This window comes from Alligator mississippiensis, chromosome 5, assembly GCF_030867095.1.
Source record: "Alligator mississippiensis isolate rAllMis1 chromosome 5, rAllMis1, whole genome shotgun sequence".
NCBI lineage: Eukaryota > Metazoa > Chordata > Crocodylia > Alligatoridae > Alligator > Alligator mississippiensis.
Window position 1 is genome coordinate 41,090,914 of NC_081828.1, and position 26,222 is coordinate 41,117,135.

A 26,222-nucleotide genomic window follows, 5' to 3' on the forward strand; every position below is an offset into this window, starting at 1 on the left:
GCTTTTCCTGGCAGAGGGGGCTGGGCCGGGGCTGCACTTGGGTGGGTGGCAGCAGTGCTGGAACAGGGGGCTATAGCAAATTTTGGGGAGCTGTAGCCCCCCCCCGTAGCCACCCTCCCAGCACTGCCACTGCCGCCTGCTCCGAGCACAGCCCTGGCCCAGCCCTCTCTGCTGGGAAGGACCTGGCACTGGCCCCAAGCATGCAGTGTTAGCCTGCCTTCATACTGCGCACAGGCACACACTCCCATGCCTGCCCCGGGGTTGCACGCAGTGGTGGGAGCTACCCCCCTTCCCTGCCCCCCGCGCTCCCTGGACAAGCCGTGGCTCTGTCCCATGCCCTGCTGGCTGTGCAGCACCTGCCCCTGCCCCAACCCCACTCCCTCCCTCACCCATGGGAGCCTTAATCTGCAAAATGACTCTACACCTGAGTGGTTAGGGCAGTTGTCTAAGTGGACCCCTAGGGTACCATTCCCTGCTCCAGTGAATATTTTATTAGCTAGACAAGGAGGAATGGGCTCAACAGTGAGACTGAGTGGCCCCACTCCAGAACAACTTGCAGCCTTGTGCTCAGAGCAGGATGTTGGTTCAGGTCCCTTTAGGTGCAGGAGAAATGAAGGAAACTGACCCTGGGTCTCTCACTGTCTGGATAAGTGGTCAAACCCAGGCACAAGGGGGACATAAGCAGTCCTAGCAGTTTTATGAATCTATTCCCTTTTTTCTTTTCCAGCTGAGAAGTCAGTGTGAGTCAGAATCACAAATGGCTTGGGGATGCAAAGCACTTTTTTGGGTAAATTCGTTATTTGCCTAAAGAAGTTCTCCTGAAGGCACATTTTGAGGCACATTCCTGAGATAGGATTTCATTGTCCAGCACAGTGATGATCATCGGTGTCCTTGTGAAGTGACCTCCTACTTTCTCCTTCCCTCAGCTGTGCAGTGCCAGAATTTGGTGGCTCCTGAAAATGGTGATTTGGTCTGCTCTGGACCCTTCGGAGATTTTCTGTACCAATCAGTATGCAACTTTTCCTGCAACAAAGGTTTTGTCTCAACTGACCCAGAGATACTGCATTGCTCAGCTTCTGGAAACTGGAGTTCTCCATCTCCTGCATGCCAAGGTAAAACATGCCTGCTTCATAGATTCATAGATTCTAGGGTTGGAAGGGACCTCAGTGGGCCATCTAGTTTGACCCCCTGCCCCTGGCAGGCAATAGGCCTTGTGTTGCTGCTTCTCATCTCCTGTACTAGATTAACTCTGGAATCATAAAATATATGGTGAATGAGCCAAAAATGTCGCCCTGCACCATGAGTCTCACAACAGTGTTGTGCGCACGGGGCGTACAATGTGCATTAAAAACAAGCCAGAATTTTATCAGGGGGATAAGGCACAAGGCCGCATTTATTGGAACACAAAACATAAAACATACAACATAAAAAGAATAAAGAATAATAAAGTTATTTGCTTTACTCATTCCCATGCATACTCATTCATTCATTCATACAAAGAATCAAACACACACACACAAAAGTTAGACAGTCCTGCAAAGGTTAAGGTGTTACCAAGTTTCAAAGTTGCTCAAGTTCAGTCTGGTGGGCGGCCAAGCTGACCAAGAGAGTTGGAGTCAGGTCTTGTTGGACGCACCCAAAACTCCTTCTTGCAGATGGAAGAGACCCAAAGCCTTGTCTTTGTGATCATTCTTTATAGAAATAGTTGTTCATACAGCCTATGGATTCCACTGAGTCAGATGCGAAGGCCATCCTTTTGTCCTGTTGGCAAGCTGGGATTGGTAGGCCATGATCTTCTGGCTTTGTGGTCTGCAATCTTCAGAGGCCATCACTTGAAGTCTTCAGCCATCAAGTTGGAGCTTGATTCAGTGTTTGGTAATCCTTTACTGCTGACTTTTAAGTCGCTGCAGCTCTTAACTATTAAGCTACAGAAGGCTATTTTCACCTGCTGAAAGAGGCCTGTCTTTCTGTGTCGCTGGCACACATCCATCATTTATTCTTTTGTTACCTCTTTCCACATAAACCAGACATGTCCACACACACTAGACATACCACAAACCCTTACACACACGTTTTCCTTATACTAAATTTAAGTTTTAAAGTCATGAGTCAAACATGTCTAAAATCATAAGGCCAATGTCAAATACATTTTATGCCAAGCAATAAGAAATTTAAAATAGATGATCAGTTCCAAATAATAATAATTAATTAAATAACTTTATCTTGATGGTTAGTAAATCATAATAGGATTAACTTTATTTTAATTGTCCTTATATAAAAAGAAAAATAACAAAATAAACAGTCAAAACAATTATAGTCAATAACAAGATAAGCACTCAAAGCAAAATCTTCACTGTAATACTACAACAGTACACGGATCACTGGGGAAAGGCAAACCCAGCCCTTGTTTTACACAGAGGAATAATTCATTGAGAGCAATAGACAGTGAAGAGTGGAAATAGGTCAGGAGGAGGGAGAATTTTCCCTTAAGGGCCCAGTCAACAGCATGTGAAGGGCCTGCCAGCCATGGATGAGTGCCTGAGAACAATTCTGCTGTGGCTCTGAGGCTTTAAGTCATCTTCCCCCAAATTATGTCACTGCCTACATGGCTGATTATGTCAGGATGTGCTCAGAGCTCCTGGATGCTGTGATAAAAATGGAGCTGTCCCAGAATACTGCAGACTCTGCTTTTAGAGTTATGTACAGCTTGCTCAGGTGGGGTTAACAGTGTAAGGGATGATTTCTCTATGTCTGTTCCCCTGCATTTGCTCTTAGGCCTACAGCCAAAACTTCTCCTGGGCCCCCTCCACAGCCCAAGCAGGTTGCAATGAAATCCAGACATACAAGGGAAATGTGTCAGGCTAGCAGACATTTCTGTTGTTTATCCGATGGTTACTGCAGCAGCTGGTATCCAATAATGGTATCATAGCTCTGGCCTGACTTTGCCCTGCCAGGAAATCAGGGGTCACAAGTTGCCTATGCTTGAGTAAATCAGGAAAGGAGTCTTGGAGCACTGCTGTGAATCCAAGAGGGTCCAGAATCCCAAACAGTCACATCGCCATTCAGCAGACACCGCTACCTTTTCCCCTGAATTGACCTGACTCACTATACCACCCACCTCACCACAGTGCAGTCACCCTCACTGGCTGGGAAAGCTATGAAGATGTTGCAGGGATCAGGCTGAAGTGGAGCAGATACCACCAGATAATAGTCCTTTTTCCTTTTACTGTCCTGACTCCACTTACTTTATTTCTAATTCCAGCCATCCAGTGCTCAGCACTGGATGCTCCAGACTGGGGCCAAATAAATTGCTCTCACATCCATGGAAACTTCACATATAACTCCACATGCTCCTTCTCTTGTGAGACTGGCTTTCTGAGGATGGGACCAGAGACAATTGAGTGTACAGCCCTGGGAACCTGGACAGGGAGTCCTCCACATTGTAAAGGTACAGTACTGCCTACATACAGCAGAGATGTCTTGCCATAGTGCTTCTGAAATCCTGGTAGAAACCACTGAGGAAACCATTGTCAGAGCAGGCCTTAAACAGAAACATTATTAAACCAAAAGCAAATTGAGATGTTGGAACTTCATCTTGAGCCCTTCCCCCTCTGTCCCTGACCAAAGCCTGCAGCAACTCAGTGCCCTCTAAAGTAGCCTAACTGAAGCCCTAGGCTGCTGCAGACATTAAGGAACAATCATCAGTGGAGAATGCAGGAGATCACCAATGGTCCTATAACAAAACAAACAGAAGCAAGAAGCATCTTTGCACCAAGAGCATCTGTGGCAAGCCCCTGTGTGTAGGACACAGTCGGGGCAGACACTTGACACAATTCCTGTGTGGAGTATTTACTACTAATGGTAATCCATAGTAAATTTGCGTTTTGGTAAGGGGTGAATACAAAGGGTGCTGACAGAAGTGACATCAGTCTTGCAATTGGCCCCTTGACAGTGCTCTATAGACATGCTGTAACACATATGCACAGCAGCAGAGAGCTTTAAAAATGGCTAATCATGTGAAAAATTAATTCTCATTTAATGAAGGGTCAGAGGAAGACACTTCAAAGTGGAGTGCCTTAGGTAACTTCTGTGATCTCTGCCTGCAATAGGGGCTGGGCTGATACAGCCCAGCCCTGCCCCCAGTGCTGTCTGCAGGAAGGAAGGGGAGGATGGGGGAGGGAGAGAGAGCTACAGGCTGGGGTATGCCCAGCTTGAGCTGGGGTAGGGGATTGGAGCCCCCTCCACCCTCCACCCCCTGACCACCTCCCAGCCCCCTCCTCCTCCAGCTCATGCTGGGCAAACCACAGCCCACAGCTCCCTCCGCAGACAGCACTGGAACTGAGAAAAGCAGGGGGCCAAGGGCAGTGCTAGGGGAGAGAAACTGCAGGTAGGCTTCTCCTTGCTCAATCAGCAGCAAAGTAGAGCACAATTCTGCCCTCCCCCCCATCCCCAACCCAACAGTGAATGTCTGTTGGGTTGGAGGGTCACTATCTTATGGCACTTTCTGTGAAGTGCCATGAGTTAAAGCGGGGAATGCACGTCTGTCAGTGCCCAGCAATCACAAACTGGATTGCTGAAGTAGGTGCTATTACAGACCTTGGCTACTAGATGTCAGGGAGTTGGTTCCAACAGAGCACAATTCCTCCATGAAATGCCAATGAGGAGGGCAGGGGTGACTAACCTGAGGCAGGTGTGCCATAAGTGCATGGGTACCCTCTGCGTGTGACATGCAATAGACTGGGGAGGGAATAGGCAGGACAATGGCAGATAGGGCAGAAACCAGAAAGCAGAGTAGCAGATCAGTCAGGGAGCACAGGGAAAGAAGCAGAAAACAGAACAACAGATTAAATAAGGTAAGAGATGGAGTGATACTCAGGGGCAGTGTAGGGCAAATTTGTGGTGCATTTACCAAAAAGACTGGCCTCCAATAGACTAGGGAAACAGACATGATACATTCTTCACATTAGCTTTCCCACATAGTAAAATTACTACAAGTTTTCCAAGATGTATCTTATCTTTACCCTGCATTTGAAGGATTTACTATGTCTTAGGTAGGGACCTACCTAAATCATGGTTTCATGGATTTCATGGAAACTGCAGAAACAGCAGTGTCCACTATCACTGCGATCTCCAGGAAATCCAGCATCAGCCGCGATTTCCCATGAAATCAATCAATAATAAAAAAAAAAGGAGTAGCGGGGTAGTGTAAGTAAATGCGCCCTTTGCCGATCAGCAGTGAAGGGCAAGGCAAAGAAAGCGGTAGGGAAGTAAACTGAGTGCAAGTTTCTGTCTGAGTGAAAGACAGTCAGCAGTGAAGGGACTGGCTGCTGCGAAATGCCCATGAAATCACAGTGCACACCTCGAGCATGTCTCTAATTTTAGGACTCTATTCTGCTTAGACTACATATTACAGTCAATTTATAAAGTCCATTGTGTGTGTCTGCACCCAGGCATGCCAGAAAGGGCACTTGGTGAGGAAATGAAATGAAAAGATATTTGGCTTAAATGCTCAAAGTGATTTTTTTTTTGGACGTCTCGCTGAGTCAAACAAGAGATACTTATCTCAATGAGATGCAGTTGCAGGGGAATTAATTCACTGTTCATTGTGAGTTTTCTGTTTTCATGAAAATACATCATCCAGATCTGATTAGAACATTTTCCCTGTGTGTCGAATGAGCCTAAAATGACTTTGCCATAATAAAGGAATGAGAAATCAAACTAGATTTGGTTTCCAGTTGCTTCTCCAGCTAAGTTTTGTGATATCCATATTATTTAAGCCCCACGTGGAATTTCCGAGCGTCATTTCCTCCAGGGTTCTCACTTACACATCTCTGCTCTGCTATTCCAGCTATCAAGTGCCCGGAATTGATTGCCCCAGACTGGAGTCAAATAAGCTGCTCTCATATCCATGGAAACTTCATGTATAGCTCTATATGTGACTTCTCTTGTGAGGCTGGCTTTGTGCAGATGGGACCAAAGACGTTGGAATGTACAGCCCTGGGGAACTGGACAGGAAGTCCTCCACTCTGCGAAGGTAGGGGCAAAGCATTCACATTGGGATGTGTGGAGGGTGTATCATGGACCTGGTGCTATATCAGGCGCCCCTTTCTGTAGAGGCCAAGATTTTTGCCAGTGCTGGGGAGGAGAGTTGTTGTGTACAACAGTTGCGGGAGTCAGGACTAGGTTCCCGAGATCTGGAGTGGGTGTGAAAAAAAAGGCTTTAGGAAAAGAACATTATCAATGCTATCCCACAATGCACAGTGGCCCTTGGCACTGCAGCCCTTAGCATGGCCAGACTCCTGCCTTACAGAGCTCTGCCTCACCATTCCAGCTGTCAGGTGCCCCACACTGGATGCCCCAGACAGGGGCCGCATGGTCTGCTCTGATCTGCATGGAAACTTCACATATAACTCCACGTGCTCCTTCTCCTGTGACACGGGCTTTGTGCGGATGGGACCAGAGGCAATTGATTGTACAGCCCTGGGAACCTGGACAGAGAGTCCTCCAAATTGTAAAGGTACAGTATTGCCTAGAGACAGCAGAGCTGTTTTGCCATAGTGCTTCTCAGATCCTGATAGAAACCACTGAGGAAATCATTGTTAGAACTGGCCTTAGAATCGTTACACCGAAAGCAAATAGAGAAGGGTTTGAGCCTTGGATTAATGCCCCCCCACCCAACCTGCGAACAACTCAGTGGCCTATACAGCAACCCTAACTGGAGCCCCGGACTGCTGGAGACATTAAGGAATAATCATAAGTGGAGAATGCAGCAGGCCATCTATGAACCTCTAGTAAATCAAAAAATACATCATCCAGATCTGATTAGAACATTTTCCCTGTGAGAGGAATGAGCCCATAATGACTTTGCTGTAATCCAGAATTGAGAAATCAGGCCAGATTTGGTTTCCAGGTGCTTCTACAGATAAGTTTTATGCTTTCATATTACTTAAACCCCACATCTAATTTCTGAGCATCATTTCCTCCAGGCTTCTCACTTATACATCTCTGCTCTGCTATTCCAGCTGTCAAGTGCCCGGAATTGATTGCCCCAGACTGGAGTCAAATAAACTGCTCTCACATTCATGGAAACTTCGTGTATAGCTCTATATGTGACTTCTCTTGTGAGGCTGGCTTTGTGCAGATGGGACCAAAGACGTTGGAATGTACAGCCCTGGGGAACTGGACAGGAAGTCCTCCAGTCTGTAAAGGTAGGGGCAAAGCATGCACATTGGGACGTGTGGAGGGTGTATCATGGACCTGGTGCTATATCAGGCGCCCCTTTCTGTAGAGGCCAAGATTTTTGCCAGTGCTGGGGGGGAGAGTTGTTGTGTATAACAGTTGCGGGAGTCAGGACTAGGTTCCTGATATCTGGAGTAGGTGTGAAACAGAAGGCTTTAGGAAAAGAACATTATCAATGCTATCCCACAATGCACAGTGGCCCTTGGCACTGCAGCCCTTAGCATGGCCAGACTCCTGCCTTACAGAGCTCTGCTTCACCATTCCAGCTGTCAGGTGCCCCACACTGGATGCCCCAGACAGGGGCCACATGGTCTGCTCTGATCTGCATGGAAACTTCACATATAACTCCACATGCTCCTTCTCCTGTGACACGGGCTTTGTGCGGATGGGACCAGAGGCAATTGATTGTACAGCCCTGGGAACCTGGACAGAGAGTCCTCCAAATTGTAAAGGTACAGTATTGCCTAGAGACAGCAGAGCTGTTTTGCCATAGTGCTTCTCAGATCCTGATAGAAACCACTGAGGAAATCATTGTTAGAACTGGCCTTAGAATCGTTACACCGAAAGCAAATAGAGAAGGGTTTGAGCCTTGGATTAACGCCCGCCTACCCAACCTGCAAACAACTCAGCCGCTTATACAGCAGCCTAACTGGAGCCCCAGACTGCTGGAGACATTAAGGAATAATCATAAGTGGAGAATGCAACAGGCCACCTATGAACCTCTCGTAAATCAAAAAATACACCATCCAGATCTGATTAGAACATTTTCCCTGTGAGAGGAATGAGCCCATAATGACTTTGCTGTAATGCAGAATTGAGAAATCAGGCCAGATTTGGTTTCCAGGTGCTTCTGCAGATAAGTTTTATGATATTCATATTTCTTAAACCCTACATGGAATTTCTGAGCATCATTTCCTCCAGGCCCCCATCTTACACATCTCTGCTCTGCTATTCCAGCTATCAAGTGCCCGGCATTGAATGCCCCAGACTGGAGTCAAATAAATTGCTCTCACGTCTATGGAAACTTCATGTATAGCTCTATATGCGACTTCTCTTGTGAGGCTGGCTTTGTGCAGATGGGACCAAAGACGTTGGAATGTACAGCCCTGGGGAACTGGACAGGAAGTCCTCCAGTCTGTGAAGGTAGGGGCAAAGTATTCACATTGGGATATATGGAGTGTGTATCATGGACCTGGTGCTATATAAGGCGCCCCTTTCTGTAGAGGCCAAGATTTTTGCCAGTGCTGGGGAGGGGAGTTGTTGTGCACAACAGTTTCGGGAGTCAGGACTAGGTTCCTGAGATCTGGAGTAGGTGTGAAACAGAAGGCTTTAGGAAAAGAACATTATCACTGCTATCCCTGTAGCGGAGGAGTCCTTTGCACCAGAACAAGTGAGTGCCCCGCAACCCTGGCACAACAGCCACTGGATTTCTCATTCCTGCAGTCCCATCCCTGCTCCGATTCACCTTCCCCTTCGACACAGTAAATAACCTGGCTCCTGGCATCCCCCCACCAGAACAGCCTTCTGTATATCCTCATCTTCTGTGTCAACAGCCCCTTACACTTGTGTTCAACCCATGTTAGTACCTAATACCCCATTTAATATCAACACCCTAATTCATTATTTTTCGGACATGCCACATAGCGCCCATGTTTGTAGCATGCAGTCCTCAGAAACTCAGCTTACATCATCCCAGGACTCCAGCTCCAAAATACTCAATCGTACCACCCATCACTTACCATCATCTCTCTCATAACAATGTCACTTAGCCACCACAAGCCCCTTTCCTGGCACTGCATGCTGGCATCTCCCATCGTTTCCCCACAAATTCCTCACAGAGCAATGCTTTACTGTTTTAGCTATCACATGTCCAACATTAGACAACCCAGATTGGGGCCACTTAACCTGCTTTCATATGCATGGACATTTCAAGTATAACTCTACATGCAACTTGTCCTGTGAGACCGGCTTTGTGCGGATGGGACCAGAGATGCTTAAGTGTACAGCCCTGGGGACCTGGACAGAGAGTCCTCCACTCTGTAAAGGTAAATACACAGCATTCATTATGAGCTGTCTGAAGTGTATGTCAGTGGTTTGATGCTATACCAGATGCCTCTCCCTATAGAAACCCAAATCTCTGCCAGTGCTGGGGAAGAGAGATAGCATACAATGACTGTCAGAGGCAGGGAATGGAGATCTGGGACAGCCCCATAACAAAGAGCTTTCAAGAGAAGGCTCTGCCCTAGGGAGAGAACAGGTCTGGTTCTTCACTGTCTCTTCACCTTGAGTTGTCACTTACCTTGGAACAAAGCAGGTGCACCACAACCCCTACCACGGCAGCTCCTGACACTACAATCCTTGCCACCCCATCCCTGCCCCATCAGCCTCTCCATGAATACAGTGAGCAGCCTGCCTCCTGGCCCACTAGTCCCCTGTCTCTTCACTAACCCCAAGTCCATGTCCCTGGCACCTAACACATCAGCACCATTCCTCACCCACCCAGTTCTTCTAGTAGCTCCTCTCTGGCATCTGACCACTTTTGTTCATGCTGTCACCTGATCCTCTGCAGCCCTGTCACCCCCAGCACCCCATACTTAGGCCTCTACACTGCATGCCTCAAAGCTCAGTGGCCCTTGGCACTGCAGCCTTGAGCATGGCCAGACTCCTGCCTTACAGAGCTCTTCTTTACCATTCCAGCTGTCAGGTGCCCCACACTGGATGCCCCAGACAGGGGCCACATGCTCTGCTCTGATCTGCATGGAAACTTCACATATAACTCCACATGCTCCTTCTCCTGTGACATGGGCTTTGTGCAGATGGGACCAGAGGCAATTAATTGTACAGCCCTGGGAACCTGGACAGAGAGTCCTCCACATTGTAAAGGTACAGTATTGCCTAGAGACAGCAGAGCTGTTTTGCCATACTGCTTCTCAGACCCTAATTGAAACCATTGAGGAAATCATGTCAGAGATGGCCTTAGATAGAAACATTACAGGTTTCCCTGGCCAACCATGGTTTTGCCACCCATGGTTTTGAGTATCCATGCTTAATATTCTATATACCGTTTTGGCTACCACGGTATACAGTTTAGAGTAACCATGGTTTTCCATGGCCATGCATCAGCCCGCCACCTGCTATTTTTCCCATAAGCCTTTTGTCTTGCCAACCAGAGTTTTGCCAACCACAGGAACTTTCAGGAACCTAACCCCAATGGTTGGTGAGGGAAATCTGTATTACACCAAAAGCAAATACAAACAGTGTTTGAACCTTGGATTAACACCTCTCTCCGTATCCCTGCTCCCTCCACTGCCACCTGAGCAACTCAGTGGCCTCTGTACCACCCTAACTGGAGCCTGGTCTGCTGCAGACATTAAGGAATAATCATAAGTGGAGAATACAGGAGGCCACCAATGGACCTGTAATAAATCAACCAGAAGCAAAAAGCATCTTTGCACCAAGAGCACCTGTGGCAAGCCCCTGGGTTTAGGACACAGTGGGGGAAGACGCTTGACAGAATTCCTGTGTGGTATTTACTCTAGTTATAATCATTAGTAAATGTACATTTTGGTAACGGGTGGGCACAAAGCTAGCAATCCCAAACTGGATTGCTAATATAGGTGCTATTATGGACCTTGGCCACTAGGTTTAATGGAATTGGTTCCAACAGAGCACAAGTCCTCCATGAAATGCCATTGCCTAGGGCAGGGGTGACCAGCCTGAGGCAGGGGTGACACAAGTGCATGGGTAGCCTCTGCATGTGACATGCGATAGACTGGGGAGGGAACAAGCAGCACAATGGCAGATAGGACAGAAAGCAGAGTATTAGATCAGTCATGGAGGACAAGGCAACAAGCAGAAAACAGAACAACAGCTCTAACAGGATAAGAGATGGAGTGGCACTCAGGAACAGTGTAGGGCTAATTTTTGGTGCATCTACCAAAAAGATTGGCCTCCACCGAATATGGGGAGCAGACATGATACATTCTTCACAGTAGCTTTCCCACATAGTAAAATTACTACACATTTTCCAGGATGTAACTTTACCCTGTATTTGAGTGATTTATTATGTCGTAGGGCTGTACAGCACATGTCTGCTCTGCTTTGATTGCACACTTCAGTCAGTTTATGTAGTAAGTTGTTTGTTTCTGCTACCATGTTTGTCAGAAAAGGCACTTGGTGTGGAAATGGTGTGTCAGGATATTTGGCTGAAAGGCTCAAAGTGATCTGCCCAGAGAAGTGGTGCTGGACCCAATGACCTTACAAGGTCCCTTCCAGCCCTAAACTTCTGTGAATCTGTGAATCTTTCTTAGTGTGTACCTGAGTCAAACAAGGGATATTTATCTCAGTGCATGTGTCTACATGTACATTTGAACCAGGATCAGTTTACTTGCAAGTAAACTACTCACAAGTAAACGTTCCTGGGCAGGTGTCTACACATGCAGGGAAGCAGAAACAGATTTGCTGCTAATGGCAGCAAACTGTTTCAGCTTTCTGGGGCTCTACAATGGGCCCCTGCTGCCACTTGGGGGAGCTCTAGGCTCCTCCCAGGTGCTAGCCCAGGGGCTGACAGGGATCATCATGCCAGGAGACAGCTGTCTCCTGGCCAGAACTGGGACATTGTACCCTACCCTGGGAGAAGAGGGGAGCTGCCTGCTGCCCAGGCAGGGACAATGTCCCCCTGCCCAGCAGCAGGGAGCTTTTGGTCCTGGCTCCCCAGTCAGGGTCAGGGGACTTGGAGAGAGCTGCAGGGGAGGGGCAGGTCCCAGCCCCCTGCCCTTTTCCACTGGTGTGGTAGCTAGCAGCTAGCTTGCTTCTAGCTGCCCCACCAGTTAATTGGAGAGGGGGCTGGGAACTACACCACTCCTGCAGCTCTTTCAAGCCCAGTGCCTCAGTCAGCAGTTGCAGGAGTAGCTTCCTGAGATCTGGAGCAGCTGTGAAGCAAAAGTCTGTTGAAAAAGACCATAATCACTACTATCCCTGTAGCAGGTGTGATAGCAGGCACCCTTTCTATAGGAGGCTACATCTTTGCCAGTGCTGAAAAGGAAATGGTTCTGTACCAAAATACAGCTTGAAAACTTTGTGAAAAGAAGTAGGTTCTTCCTCTTTCCCCATAAGCTGTAAAAATCATGCTAATAATTTTTTAATAAACTATAACTATTTCAATCATGGGCTGTTTTTGTGCCAGCTGCTGCCCAGAACCTGTATTGAACTGCATTCTTGGACAGCCTGGTAGTGCCCCTCCATGAAAAACACTAGGTACAGGCTTCCTGTGTGTACATGTCTTTGCTTCGCTGCATGAAACTATCCCCTTCATAACCAGGAAAGATGGGGAGTGTGTTTAGATGATTAAAAGGATGCAAACTCCCTACCATAGTCTATACCCACAGGCCTTCTATCTCAAGAGCTTTTAAAGTAATTAATAGCATGGGGCAAGGATATGATTTTCCCATGGTTATATTTTGGTCTAGGCCTTGAGGCAGTTATTTTGTGAGATCAAGGTACTTCCCTGAGAGATGAAGACTCTGTTCCAAGGACTTTATTGTTTTATTTGACAATGCCACTGAATGTATCACACCAACAGTCCTTGGAACTGAGACTGGAACACAGCATTTGCCTCTGTGAGTGGCCTAGCAACTACAGTCATGCTCCTTTCTTTCCCTTTCTGTCTGTATTTTAACAGTGGCAGCCACTTGTGTGGATCCTGGTTCTGTCCACGTGTGTTACACATGTTCATGCTTGTTCCAGAACAAGCCCCTAAGTAGATCCCAGTCAAGCCGAGGCATGATAAAGAAATGAGCCGCTCAGTCCTGTCAAAGCTGAAGCATTTCCAGTCATTGAGAGAATGAGTGCAAATCTCTGCTTGGCACTGCTTTGTGCCATATAAAAACACCCAAGTCTCATTGAAAGTTAAAGGTAATTAGGCTCCTAAATACCTAAATCACTTAGACATACAAATCACTTTGGGGAAGATTTGTAAAAGTATTCAGGTGCCTAATGATGCTGATGTGTACCTAGCAGAATTCGCAAAGGTGTTTATATATAATTGAAATGGCTGGAAGTTTGGTGCCTAACCCGCCTGATGCGCTTTTGAAAATCCCACTGTGCCTATCTGTACCTTTGAGCACCTCTGAAATTCTGGCCTATAAGTTCCCTAGGCCAGGACTGTCCGCATTCTGTCCAACTTGACATGGGTCACACCAGCAGGGGCCATGTGCCCTACATGTATTAATGCCTCGACCTCACCCTTACTAGCTGACTGCAGGCTCCCCTGTTGTACTGTGCTGCATGGGTGCTCCAGGCCACGGGCTCCCACAGCACTGCAGGCTGCAACACTGTGCCCCCTAAGACAGAGGCAGGGAGGTGCAGCACAGAGGGCCCAGCTAATGCAGCCCAAATGATGGAGGGAGTGGGAGCCAGAAGGGCAGCTTGGTGGGGTAGGGTGCAGGGGGAAGTGCTTGTTAATCCTTCACAGACTGCATGCAACCCATAAGGTACCAGTTGACAGCCTTGACCTAGGACTATATAGACTATATATCAACTCCCCCCCATCTCACCCAGTAATCATCAGACCTAAAAGGCTGGTTTGGTGATTCATTTCAGATAAGACGGCTTCGCATATGAAGCAAATCCTGCTTTACATGGGTACTTCCACCATGGCAGCTGTGGGTCTCTTACTGTCTGGAATGCTAATAGTTATGCTGCTCAAGCGTCTCAGTGAGAAAGGTAAGAAAAGGCCTGGGCTTGTGAATATCCTCCGTGTTATTGCTGAGGAGAGCACACCTTGTTATTCCATACAGCTGGTCCCTGTGTGTCTGCATTCTACAAACTGACCAAAAAAAAGCACTTTGCTATGCTGAACAGTTTTAGGAGAGAGCTTTGGACTTCTGTTTTTGTCTTTACATGCCAAATTCAAGGGCAGCAGCAGTCTTGTTATAGGTAGAATCACAGAGTAGGACTGGAAAGGACTTCAGGAGGTCATCAAGTCCCACCCCTGCTCAAGAGAAGGACAATCCCTGTCTGAACCCTGGTAGCCAAGTTTCACCTAAAAATGTCTAATGATGGAGTTTCCATGAGTTCTCTAGATTAATCTGTCCCAGTGCTCCTCGTGGCTAGAAACTTCCTTCTAAAACAATGTTGCTGGCTGAGGCAGAAAGACCATGGGCAGATTTTTGAGTTCCAGTGGGGTTTCTGAAGGGAGCAGTTAGAGAACAGCTTCTCAGCCTGTAAAGCAAACACGTTTTGGTACAGGATGGGTGGGCGAGAATGAACATGGAGCGCCTCAACACTGCCACCCTCAGCCAAATGTCTCCTTGGCAGCTTACTTTCTAACTAGACCTGGCACTTCAAGAGTGTGGTTCTTCTTTATTATATTACAGTACAGCAAAAGCTCTGTTATCCAGCACCCATGAGGCATGGGGGGGACTGGATAACCAAATATGCTGGTTACTTGAGAAGCCTGAACAGGTGTCTTTGCCTGTTGGGGCCACTGCCCCTCCTTCCGTGTCCAGTGCGTCACGACCCCTCCCTGGTGTCAGTGGGCTGGGGGAGAGGGACGGGGCCCTGTGCAGACTGCTTTGCCCCGGGCCCTGGGGGCTCAGCAAAACCAGAAGTGCCCCAGGAGGCACTTCTGGTTTTGCTTCTACCACGTCAACCGGCATGCCAGTTAATGGAGCATGCCAGTTTCTAAGGTGCCAGATAATGCAACCCTTACTGTACTCGCAAAATGCCCATCGAGAATGACTGGGGGGGAAGGGGGGCGGACAGGGACAGAGGTCCACTCCCCGCCTCCCCCCACTGCTCTGGGGCTGGGGCCATTCCCCCCATCCCCCCGCAGCTTCAGGCCGGGGCCTGGGCCTGAGCTGTTTCCCAACTCCCCTTTGGGCCAGAGCTGGGGCCCCTCCCCACCTCCCCCCATCGCCGCCCACTGCTTTGGGCCGGGGCCAGGGCCGCTCCCTGCCTCCCCCCCAGCCACTTTGGGACAGGGCCCGCAACCATGGTCGCCGTGCCAGCTGTGGCGGGGTGCAGCCACCAGTAACACCCCCCTTTCCTGCTTCCCTCCCTCCCCTGTTCCCTGCCGCCTCCCCTCCCCTCCCTGCTGGCTGTGGTTGGGGGGTGGGCGCCAGCCCCTGGCTCCAAGGAGCAGACCCAGGGGGGTGAGGCCAGCCCCTCGGTCCCCACTGTCACTGCCAAGACAGCCAATCAGAGTGCAAATAAAGGGTTATGGCCAGACAGACGGATGGATGGACAGACAGACTACAGCTTTTATAAATTCAGAATTAGAATATCTTGCGGTCACCACTGAGCTCAGGCCCCATTGTGCTGGGTGCTACATGTGTATGTGTAGTAAAAGACTCCTTGCCCTGAGGAAATTTAGAGTAGAGGTAAAGAGGACAGGGCTGACCCAACCCGCAGTGAAGTCAGTAGAACAATAGATGCCGTTGCTGTTGCCAGGAAGTTTGAAAGATTTCCAAAGACTTCTGAGACATAGAAGAGTGGAGTGCTATTGCTGGATTGGGCCTTCATGGATCATGTCAGGGATTCACCTCGCACTGCCAGTTTTGACAGCATCTTTTTAGAGGGGAGCTAATCTGGCATCCTTTTCGTGAAGGGCAAACAAAAACCCTCCAGAGAGAGAGAAGCTTCTCAGCTGCTTTCTGCTCTACTGGGACATCCTAACAATCACCTCACTCAAGAGGTCCATCCTTCCAGGCCTCATGACTCAGTTGGCATGACCCTGTAAGCAAGTTCTTACTTCCTTCCCTCCCTTCCAGCATAGGGTCTACCTACTGTTCTGCTGTCCATGACTATGGCATAGATACCTTAGCTCTTACAGTTTAGCTCTTCTTCAGCTCTTCTCTAACAGTTGCTCCCAGAAGGCCCTGGATGGCTCCCTGTGTAAGTCTGCTGCCCTATTTAGACTCCAGCCTGTTAGATACTGCTTTATTCCACACCCTGTCACTGATGAAAACTGTTTATTCCTTTTTGTCTCTGCACCATTCCATGGATGCTTTGACTCTATCAACAGAGGAAGAAAAGAAGCTCCTAAATCCCACAAGGTGAGAACCATGTGTTTTGTGAGTCAGCTCCTCTAATTTGCACTCAGGTGTGAGTAACACAGCAACTTTGCCCTTCCCCAATTTCTTCCCCACTTTCCCATGACTTTGTTGCATGTGTCCACATGCCCATAGGTGCAATATTTATGTGCAGTCATGTATGGCTGCAATACCATAGGCAGGAGCTAAGGAGGCTCTACTAGTTCCCTACTTCCTTGGCCCATGCTAGGGGCCCTGCCACTTGTTTTTACTCCATGCTTATACCACTGTGTTTTGGTTGTTCTCTAGTGACCTGGGAGCACCAGGAATTTTTACAAATACAGCATATGAATCCAACTTGTAAGGTAAACTAGCAGCAAGATTGTTCTTAAAACATTTGTTTATTTGGGGGGAGGGGGGCGTGTTCAGAGCTCTGCTCCTGTCACTACTGAAATGATCATACATTGGTATGAAAGATGTTTATTTCTTGTACTGGCCAAGAGGGTCATTGTTGCTCTTGCCACTGGTCATCCTAAGCAACTTGAGTCAGCCAAGGCCACCAGCTCTGGAGGATAATCCTTTAGCTCAGACTAGATTCATACTTTTGGTGCTGGAGGTCCTGAGTTGAAAAGAAACATAGGCTAAAAGAGTCCACGTCGCCCCTCCACCAAGCTCTTCAAGCATCTCTCCATTGAGTGATATCTGATTGATATTTATTGCAGATAAAGTGGGAAATGTCCACAGAAGAGACAATTGCTGGAACTGAAAGGACCTGAAGATACTTGTGTCGCAGCGTTTTATAAGTTTATTTTTGCACATTGCTGTTTCACTCAGCAGCCCTATAGACCAAGAACTGGCAGTCAGTTCCTAACAGTCAGAGATTAATGTGATCCTGTTGCACACTCAGTCAGTTCAGATCTGGAATCTAGCTTGGTCTCCCTCCAGCATTGGACTTTTGCTCACAGTCCAGATTTATCATTTGAAGAAACCTGAGTTTGGTCCTTCATTCATCAGTCTACTGGATGTCCAGATGTCAGTCCTGAGCACCTACACCCTTCCCCATGACATTCCCTTGGCCCACTGCAACTATCACAGTGTTTGGTACCCCCAGAAAATTCATAGCTTCTAATGCTCTAAGAATCTGCTGTTCCTGTTTACTGCCTACTGTAAATTAGCTAAGTTTTAAGGAAATAACTTTTTCTTCTGCCTCTGTCTACAGATATTCACATTATTCACAGTAGACTATTTTTAAAAGGAAAAAATAGTCATCCAGGACTTGTTGATTAGTGGTGGATGATTGTGCATTTATTCTGTGGGCAGTGACTGAAACCATCACTTGGGACAGGCTTCTGTGTCTTCAATTTTTTCCTGTTAAGTTTCCCAATTGTCTATCAGAAACATTTTCTGAAGGTGAGAGCCTTCTCTGTCCCTACTTCTGGTAGTGGACTGTGGGGTTAGCACTGCTGAAGGCACGGAACAGGTGAGAGAAACAGGGTAGTTAGGGAGAATATAAATGAGTGGTACTTAAAGTCACAGTGACTAGTAAAAGGAAACAATGCAGATGAATGCAGACCTACATCCCTGGCCTGAAAGTGCTAGTGGTGGGGTCTCACTGGTTGACCTCCTTCACCTAATAAAACTGTAGCATAACTATGGGCATCTCTGTAAACCCATTTAAGTGGTAAACCCATTAAACCCTTATACCTTCTCTGATGACAAAAGGCTTACACAGCAATAGCTAGACACTGAGTATTTTGATTTCTAAGCAGTCTCTATTGAAGCTTCTGCCAGCTGATCATGGAAATTTACTGTTTTTTTCCCCCCCTTGCGATCATTTTCAAAGAATGGAGGAAGTCAGAAGACAGGCAGTTATTGATTCTACACCTTCACTTCTCCATGGAGAAGAAACCTCAGCTGGACACTCCATAGATTATAGTTTCATTCTGATCAAATATCTGACAGCTTCTCCTTGCCCACATTTCTCCTCCAAAATCTCCTGACAGCACTGTCCAGCTTTCCCCACCGCCACATTTTTTCACTTTTCAGAGTTTACCTGAAACTGAACGTTGAATAGCAAATTAGTGTCAGGCTTTCTGCATACCCTTGTTGTCCCTGACACTCCCAAACAGGCAAGGCAAAACACTTGTGTTGCAAATGACAGCCTTTTGCTTCCTCAGTGATAAGAAAGAAAGACAAAGGGGGAAATGTAAATGTGGGCATGACAGATTAGTGCCTTATTGGTTATCATTGTTATTTACTTTCCATCTTTTAGAAAGTTGGCCCAATGTAGTAATATTCAATAATAAACATGTAAATATGAAACCTGGTTTTTCTTCTGGCTTTCTTCACAGTTTTGAATCTTGCAAGGGAATCAATGTACAATCAAGAGCTTTGTTTGAAGAGCAAATAAAACAGGCCATCTTTTTGTGACTGCTTAATCTGATCTCCTTCATAATACAGCTGCAGAATTCACCCAGGGGTTACTATACCGATGTTGTAATTAGCTAAACTAGAGGATGTGTATTAGAAATATACAGTGCACTCCTTTTAGGGAAAAGCCTATGGATTGGAAAAGGGCTATGCATTTATCTTAACTCCATGCAGACAATACTTATCACACTGTAGGGACACCCTGATAATCCTTTCCCATTTCACTAATGCTTTGACTCCTGATCTGTTGGTCTTTGACCACTGCTTGTGCATTCATGCCCAGAGAAGTGCTTTACCCAGATAGTTCTGGCTCCTGAGTGTGACCTGGGCATAGGCTCTTGTCTGTTCTAGGATAAAAACAGACAGAGAAATGTAACTCCTAATGCACACTTAGATGTCCATCAGATTAGGGTGCACACATCCCCTTCCAATCAGCAGGCTAGGGTCACCCTATCTCCCATCATTCCTCAGCTTCCCCCAATTAGGTCCATGAGCACACAGTACATGCATTTTCACTGACTGAGGAAGGAACAGGTAAAAGGAATTCTAAATCCAAATCTAAACAAGACTGCCAGCATCTTGGGACAGGAACTGTCCTGGGTTTATACATATAACTTCTGCTGCAAAACCCCTACCTTTGGCTCTAAGGACCATGTGAGCTGACATGGAGCAACAAGTGGGCTTGTTGGATGACCTGACAACCTGTGTTGTCAAGGGGTGTGGGTTGTGAGGGAGATGAGTGCATCTCAGGGCATAGAATGGATGTTGTGGGGGAAAGGTTGAGAGAATCTCCCCCTGTTCACATGGTTAGGGTTGATGGGCACTGAGACTCCCATCAGCTCATGACAGTTGGTTCCTGGGCCCGGTGGCAGGGGCAGGGACTGTGAGATGGCACCCATGTATTCACCCAGCTGGCAGCCCTACCCCATTAAACCTCCCTGATGTCTCTCCCCTTTCTCCCGTATCCTGGGTGCCAGATCACAGAGGGCACGAAGCCCACTTTGTCAGGTGACCTGGCCTGACACTGGTGGGTTTTGAATGGTGCTCTGTGGAACCCAGGGGCACTGAGACAGGTTGTCGGGGGTCTGCAGAGACGGGGTAACGGTGGAGGGTGCCGGGAGGCAGTGTGCAGCCATGGCGGGGCCAGGCCAGCTGGCTCTCTGTCAGCTCGCATGGTCCTTGGAGCCAAGGGGCCGTGGGTAGCGGTTCTGCAGCAGAAGCGATATGAAAGGGTTCCCTGACTTTAGGAAGTCTGAAACTAGACCTAGGGGTCACAGAATGAAATGAGGAAGTCGTAAGTTTAAAACAAGCTAGGGCTGCCAACTCTGTTTGAATCTATCCCGGGAGGTGTCATCACTAATGTAATGACGTGAATGACTTTACGTTGGGAAGGCAAATGCACATATTACCTTTTAAAAACCCACTGGACAGCTGCATACATCAGGTTCAATACGTAATATTTATTTTAATGAATGCCCTATCATTTATCTCCCGGGTGACTCTCAGCTGTCTCCTGGAGATTTATCTCTAATTCCTGTAACCCTGGAGGGTTGGCAATGCTAAAACTAGCAAGGGGGGGGTCACCCGGTGCATGATTCAGAGGGGACTAGGTGCCCCCACACTCTGGGCTGAAGGCAGGAGGCCCTGGCGCTGTTGGGAGAAGCCCCCACAGGGGGCACACTGTGAAGCTTGCCCCTCTCCCACCCCCGGGCTCCTGCAGCTGAATCCTGCCCGAGGCCCCACAGCACAGCACAGCACAGCAGTGCCCCAGCGCCTGCTGCGGGGGCACTGGGCCTCCGCCCTGGCCCTCGGGCACCTCCATCTCGGATCCCCCAAGCCGGAGCACCCACAGCCTCAACCCTCCTGCTACAGACCACGGTCCCGCACAACCTGTCCCGCAGGCGGGGCGGGGCGGGGCCGGGCCAGCTCCTCCCCCTGCGTGTCCTCGCTCGCTGTCATGGGGCTTCTTGTCGGCTCCCGGCCGCCGTAGCAGGGGGCGGGGCGGGGCGGCGCGGCGCGGCGCGGGGAAGGAGACGTGTGTTTAGGACGGAACCTGGAAGCGACATGGCGGCGCAGGTGGCGGCGTCCGAGTGGGGCTCCCTGGGGCCGGGGCTGCTGCTGCCGCCGTCGCCGGGGGGCGGGCCCGACTGGGGTGAGGGCAGCCGCGCTGGGAGGAGGGAGACGGGGGCGGTTGTGGGCAGGCCGGGCCGAAGGGGCCCCGCGGGCACGTCGAGTCCGGATCTCCGCGCCCCGGCGACCGCGTCATCTCCCCGGTGAGCGGAGCTCGCGCCCTGCTGACGTAAGGCGGGACGTCACAGCCGGAGCCGCCGCCGGGGAAGCGAGGGGAGCTGCTCTGTGCGCTCCAGGGGTCCTTGCCCCCCCCCTTCTGCACTAGTGTGAGCAGGGGGCAGAACTCCTTCCTCGCCCCAGTGTGGAGATGGGAGAAAGTGGGGGGCGGCAGGGACCCTCAGGAAGTCGGCTAGTGCAGCGTTTCTCGACCTTTCTTGTACCAGGACCCATTTGTAAACATGGATGGCAGGTCCCAACCCAGTGCTCCCCACTTCTGACCCACTGGCCCGCCCCGCCCCGCCCCCCAGCGTGTGGGTCGGCGGGTGGGTGTGTCTGGGGCATGCGGGGGTCCCAAGCAGCTCCTTGGAGGCTGGAGCTCTGCCAGCCTTCAAGGGAACAGCCACAGTTTCCCGTATTTTTCTCCTTTAAAGGAGAATCCATTTTTAAAGCTTGTTCATAACCCTTTCATATATTCTTGCAACCCACTTCGGGTTGTGACTCATGGGTTGAGAAACATTAATCTAGTCCATCCCCCTGCTCAAAGCAGGACCAACCCCAACTAGATCATTCCAGCCAGGGTTTTGTCAAGTTGGGCCTTAACCTCCAAGGATGGAGATGCCACCACCTCTCTGGGCAACTTGTTCCAGAGCTTCACCACCCTCCTAGTGAGAGAGTTTTTTCAGCTATCCCTGAGCAGAGGAGCAAGCCCCTTTAGCCAGAAACCTCCAGCTTTAAGTGCCAGCAGGACCATTGGCACAGCCCAGCCAAAATCCCCAGCCTGGGCTTCAACCAACACTCGGTGCCTCTGAGGAAAACTTTTAAAAAACCCATGACGCATGTATCAGCATGGGGTGTGGTGGGGAATGACCTCCCAGCCCCAGGAGGCAACCAGTGTTGGAGAGGCTGGGCTTGGTGCTTGCATGATTCCTTCTGGCTTTGGCCTGCTTGAGTTGAGGCAGAGGAGGCATATTGCAGGTAGACAGGTGAGGGTGTAAGGGAAAGAGTCTAGGACACTGAAGCAGAGATGAGTGGGTTCCTGTGAGGGCAGTGATGGGGAGGAGAAAAGGAAGGGAAGGTAGTTGATGGACATCTGTGGGAAGGAGGGGCGGGTAGACTGCAGGAATGTTGGCTATGGCAGGATATAGGGAAAGGGGAAGGAAGTTTTCTGGGGTGCTGCTCTTGTGTGATTAAGCCACCTTCCTGCTGCAGGGTTTGAGCCCTGCAGAGCAGTCTGGATTGTATTCCGGGTCCTAATAAAATTTCTACTAATATGCTGCTAGGAGAGGGATCTGGCTTGAGGACTGGCTGTGGGGGCATGTGGGTGCTCAACTCTTCTTTGGTGCCTTTGACTACCCCAAACATAACTTGTAGCATAAAGTATTTTCCCTTTTTGTTTGTATTGCCTTTAGAATCTATCCTCTTCGATGAAATCAGTGACCTTGCAGATGTAGCAGATTTGCAGCTGGATATGGAGAATGAGCCTTATGTGAGTAGCCAGAGGAGAAGAATCATGGGCTGAAGTCCCACAAATCCTTGTAACATTTACTGTCACAGCCACTAAGAAATCACTGGAGAATTTTCCCTCTTTTTATGTGTGTCCTTGGAAGCCTCAGTTTGTTGCTTCTGATTAGCCCAAGGAGTAATCGAAAGGCAATGTTGGGTAATAGGCCTTTTGAAAGGCAAAATGCTATTCTAAGTTGGTGAAATGAAGCATGAAAATAGAAAAGAATGCTAAAGAAACTATTATACAGGCATCCTTAACTGCCTTTTGGGTGAATGTATTCCAGCATACTTGATTACAAGAGCATCACTTGGGCCTGAAAAAAAGGCTTACCTAGATTATGTTTATCCCAGTCTAAACAGTCCTCATTAAGGGCTGACAGTGCTGCTTTATTAGCATCCCTAAAACAGACTACCTGATTATAAGAAGTCTTGCAAATGAGGTTACCTAGTTGGTGTCACTTTTGCCTATGTGGCAGCACTGAGCTTCTTTCGTAAGTACACAGGGCTGTCAGTGCTGCAGTGTTGTCAGTTTTGGGGGATGCTTAGCTCCTCACCATTTCAGGGCTTTTCCTTGCAGCCCTGAAACTGTCTAGCTACCCTCATTGTCAAGGCTCCTAATGGAGAGGGATAGTTAGAGTTAGGCTGCAGAAGACAAGGCAGGGTGGCACCATAGGGACTGAGTTAGTCTCTAAGATGCTACCCTGTCTTGAAACTGACTTGTCCATCCCCCTTAATCTCCTTTTAATGCTTTAGCCTCTGAAGAAACCTAATTTTTGTTACCATGTACATAATTGCAAAATTGATTTTATGTGGTTAAGTGAATCACATTTGGTCAGTATACATGCATCCAGTATACTGTATTTCCAAGGTCCAATAACAAATGGAGAGCTGACCCCAACAGGTAAAGTGGGAGAGACCTGGTATAATTGGAAATTATGGGCAAAACTTTATATTTTTGGGAATCATGACTAAGTTCCAGCTGAATAGAAGAAAACTTGTGTTGCACTAACATTAAAAAAATGTTAAAGGGGAGGCTCAGTAATTACAGGCTGCACAGTCTGACATTGATTCTGGACAAAGTTATGGAGTAAGTCATAGAGTCAGTAGGCATGTCTACACGTGTATTTACATGTGCCTAAACTTAATGTGCCTTTGCTTACGGCACATAAGGCGATTCAGGCGCATGTCTGTATGTGAACACATTAATGTGCATTAAAGATCATTACATTTGGGCACGAATAGCTAGGTCATATTAGCTCACGTGCAGATGTACTAATGCGCGTTAACACAATATGTGCTCACTGACACACACCGCATTAACGCGCATTAGCATGTCTACACATGCACTAATGTGACTTGGTTATTTGCACCTAAATTTGATACCTGCTTTATGCAGGTATCAAATTCATGCTCACATAGCCTTAAATTGCCATTTTTAAGGAGCATTAAGGGCGTGCACGTGTAGCCATGTGCCCTTAATGTGCTTTAAAAATGGTGATTTTTAGGCTAAGCCCATTCAAGAGGCATGTGTAGATGCGCCCAGTAAGCACTAAAGAGAGGAATTATAGTTAATGCAAACTAACATTGTTCCATGTAATGTAGTCTTTGTCCGATGAACTTGATGCTGTTTTCAGGAGAATACAAGTTTGGTTGGCAAAGATAACTGGCATAGCATACTTGGACTTTGGTAGGATTTTGTTTCCGTTTAGTGCAACATAGCATTTTTATTAGCATCTTACACAATATGGTCTCTCAGCAGATTAAGTGCACTTTTAGACCGGACTCACCAATATTATTTTAATGTTTCATAACTGGGGCTTTCAGCCTTTTTGCATCATTATATCCACTGGTGGCCAGATGCGGAATGGTGTACCTTTGGCCGCTGAGCGGAGTAGGGGGTGGCGAGCAGCTGGATGCAGAGCAATGGCAGCTGCCACATGCAAGGTTCCCCTGCCCCTCCACGTCCAGCCAGGCAGGCAGCGCTTGTGCAGCAACGCAGGATGCTGAGTGGCAGTGCTCAGTCCCCGCCTGCTCGCACTACCCTCTAGGGCCTTCTCAAATACCCCCTGTTTTATAACAGTGACCTAAAAGAAATAATTACTGCTCAGTTTTGGAGGCTGCAAAGATTGGAGGCCTAATAAATATTGAAGGCAGGTTGTTGATTCAGAGTATTTTGAATGCATGAAGTGCATACCAAACAATTCCAACAGTATGTGTTCTGTTATGGTCAAATCCACGGTGGTGTCATCTAAGAAAAAAGAATGGGAGATTTGTTCCTTTCCATAAAATAGTTTAGTTGGGCAGTTTAGCTGACTGGGAGCTCCTACTGCAACACAGTATCCAAAAAGGTTGATGCAATCCTTCAACGAGTCTTAAGGCCCAGCACCTCTGACTTCCTATTCTGTTTGTAGGAGTATCCTTTCCAGAAGTAGTGTCAGTTTTTAACAAAAGATGTTGAGTAACTGGAAAGGAAACAATTTAATTTGAGATTTAAAACTGCTTCAGTGAGAAAGATAACATCTATCTGTTGGTTTATCCAAGAAAAAGTTAAGAGATTACTTTTATCGTGTATGGCAGTGGTGCTCAAGGTATTGGCCCCATGGGCAAGATTAATGGCATGGTACTGGTCTGTGGGCCAGATTGGGCTTCAAGTCATTGCACTGCCCCCAGTGGGCTCCACACTACCTTGCCTGCCCAATTTAGCATGTAGGTCGATGGTCCGCAGGGCTCCCCATGGACCCAGGGGCCAGGTGTCATGGCACAACTGGAGCAACTTTGTGGCAATGCAGGGATTCTCTACCAACCAAAATCTCAATTTAAAGCAAGTGGTTGTCTGAAACGTGTGTTCCTATTCAGCAAGTTGTTGGGCTTGATTTATGAACTGTTGGGTAATATTCAGTGACCAGAGTTAAGCATAAGGTCAGACTGGATTATTACAGTGATCATATAAGGGCTTAATTTGTACAAACCACATGCAGTGAAATATTCCATCACTTCTGACGCTAGGGGCCAGCTCTTTTGGCAGGTGTCCTACAAATTAGCTCTGCACCCTCTCTGAGTGTCACTTTGATCCCTTTCCCTTACTCGTTTTGCTGTTCTGCTTTCTGTTTCCTGCCCTGTGCTCCCTGCATGATCTTATATTCTGCTTTCTGCCTCCTGCCCTATCTAACACTATGCTGCCTGTCCTCATCCCAGTCTCTCGCATGCCACATGCAAAGGCTGCCTGTGCCACTTGTGGTACACATGCTTCAGGTTGGCTACCCGTGCTCTGAGATATGGTACCTGCTGTCCTATTTGTGTTTTGAGATAGTTTAGCTCTGGAGCATTTTGTTAATACATAAAGGTCTATTGCTCAGTTGTTACTTCATTTTGAAGTGTACAGTGGAAATACCATCCCCACAAAAGGGAGACCAAATTACTGCTTTGTTGCTATTGCATGTCTTTCTAAAGCATGTGTTGCAACAATACAGGTACTGTTACGTAAGCTTGCCTGTCACCTGGTATTGGTTGCAACCAAAGCTCTGAATGAAAGTCTCATCTAATTATGTTCTTGTTTCTGTATGAGTCCTTATTTCCATCAAAATTCCATTTGCTGTAAGAACCTAGGTCTTTCCTTTCAATTTAATCTGACACCATCATCTTAATTCTCTGTAAATGGAAAAGCATCTATTTCAAAACAGCACTACAGTAAGGCACAGGTTATATCTAGAGGTGCACCAATATATTGGT

The 26,222-nt window shown here is 47.9% G+C and overlaps 2 protein-coding genes across 6 annotated transcripts in view; both read left to right on the top strand.

Annotated features, from left to right (window-relative positions):
• LOC102565633 (P-selectin) overlaps positions 1-18,593 on the top strand; it is a 36,260-nt gene extending 17,667 nt beyond the window's left edge. The window contains exons 7-19 of one of the 4 annotated variants that reach the window (XM_059728248.1): positions 927-1,112; positions 3,263-3,448; positions 5,849-6,034; positions 6,332-6,517; positions 7,023-7,208; positions 7,506-7,691; positions 8,197-8,382; positions 9,099-9,284; positions 9,937-10,122; positions 13,840-13,962; positions 16,265-16,295; positions 16,581-16,636; positions 16,994-18,593. In XM_059728248.1, the coding sequence (XP_059584231.1) occupies positions 927-1,112; positions 3,263-3,448; positions 5,849-6,034; positions 6,332-6,517; positions 7,023-7,208; positions 7,506-7,691; positions 8,197-8,382; positions 9,099-9,284; positions 9,937-10,122; positions 13,840-13,962; positions 16,265-16,295; positions 16,581-16,635 (1,883 nt within the window). In that variant the 3' untranslated portion in view covers position 16,636; positions 16,994-18,593. The remainder of the gene's footprint in view (positions 1-926; positions 1,113-3,262; positions 3,449-5,848; positions 6,035-6,331; positions 6,518-7,022; positions 7,209-7,505; positions 7,692-8,196; positions 8,383-9,098; positions 9,285-9,936; positions 10,123-13,839; positions 13,963-16,264; positions 16,296-16,580; positions 16,637-16,993) is intronic. The other 3 variants (XM_059728249.1, XM_059728250.1, XM_059728251.1) reach the window with 3 other exon arrangements.
• Positions 18,594-20,725: 2,132 nt separating this feature from the next.
• ATF6 (activating transcription factor 6) overlaps positions 20,726-26,222 on the top strand; it is a 174,920-nt gene continuing 169,423 nt past the window's right edge. Inside the window, exons 1-2 of one of the 2 annotated variants that reach the window (XM_019486560.2) lie at positions 20,726-20,853; positions 22,400-22,476. In XM_019486560.2, coding sequence (XP_019342105.1) covers positions 20,766-20,853; positions 22,400-22,476 — 165 coding nt within the window. In that variant the 5' untranslated portion in view covers positions 20,726-20,765. Of the gene's footprint in view, positions 20,854-21,074; positions 21,098-22,399; positions 22,477-26,222 lie in introns of those variants that run through there. The other variant, XM_019486561.2, reaches the window with a different exon arrangement.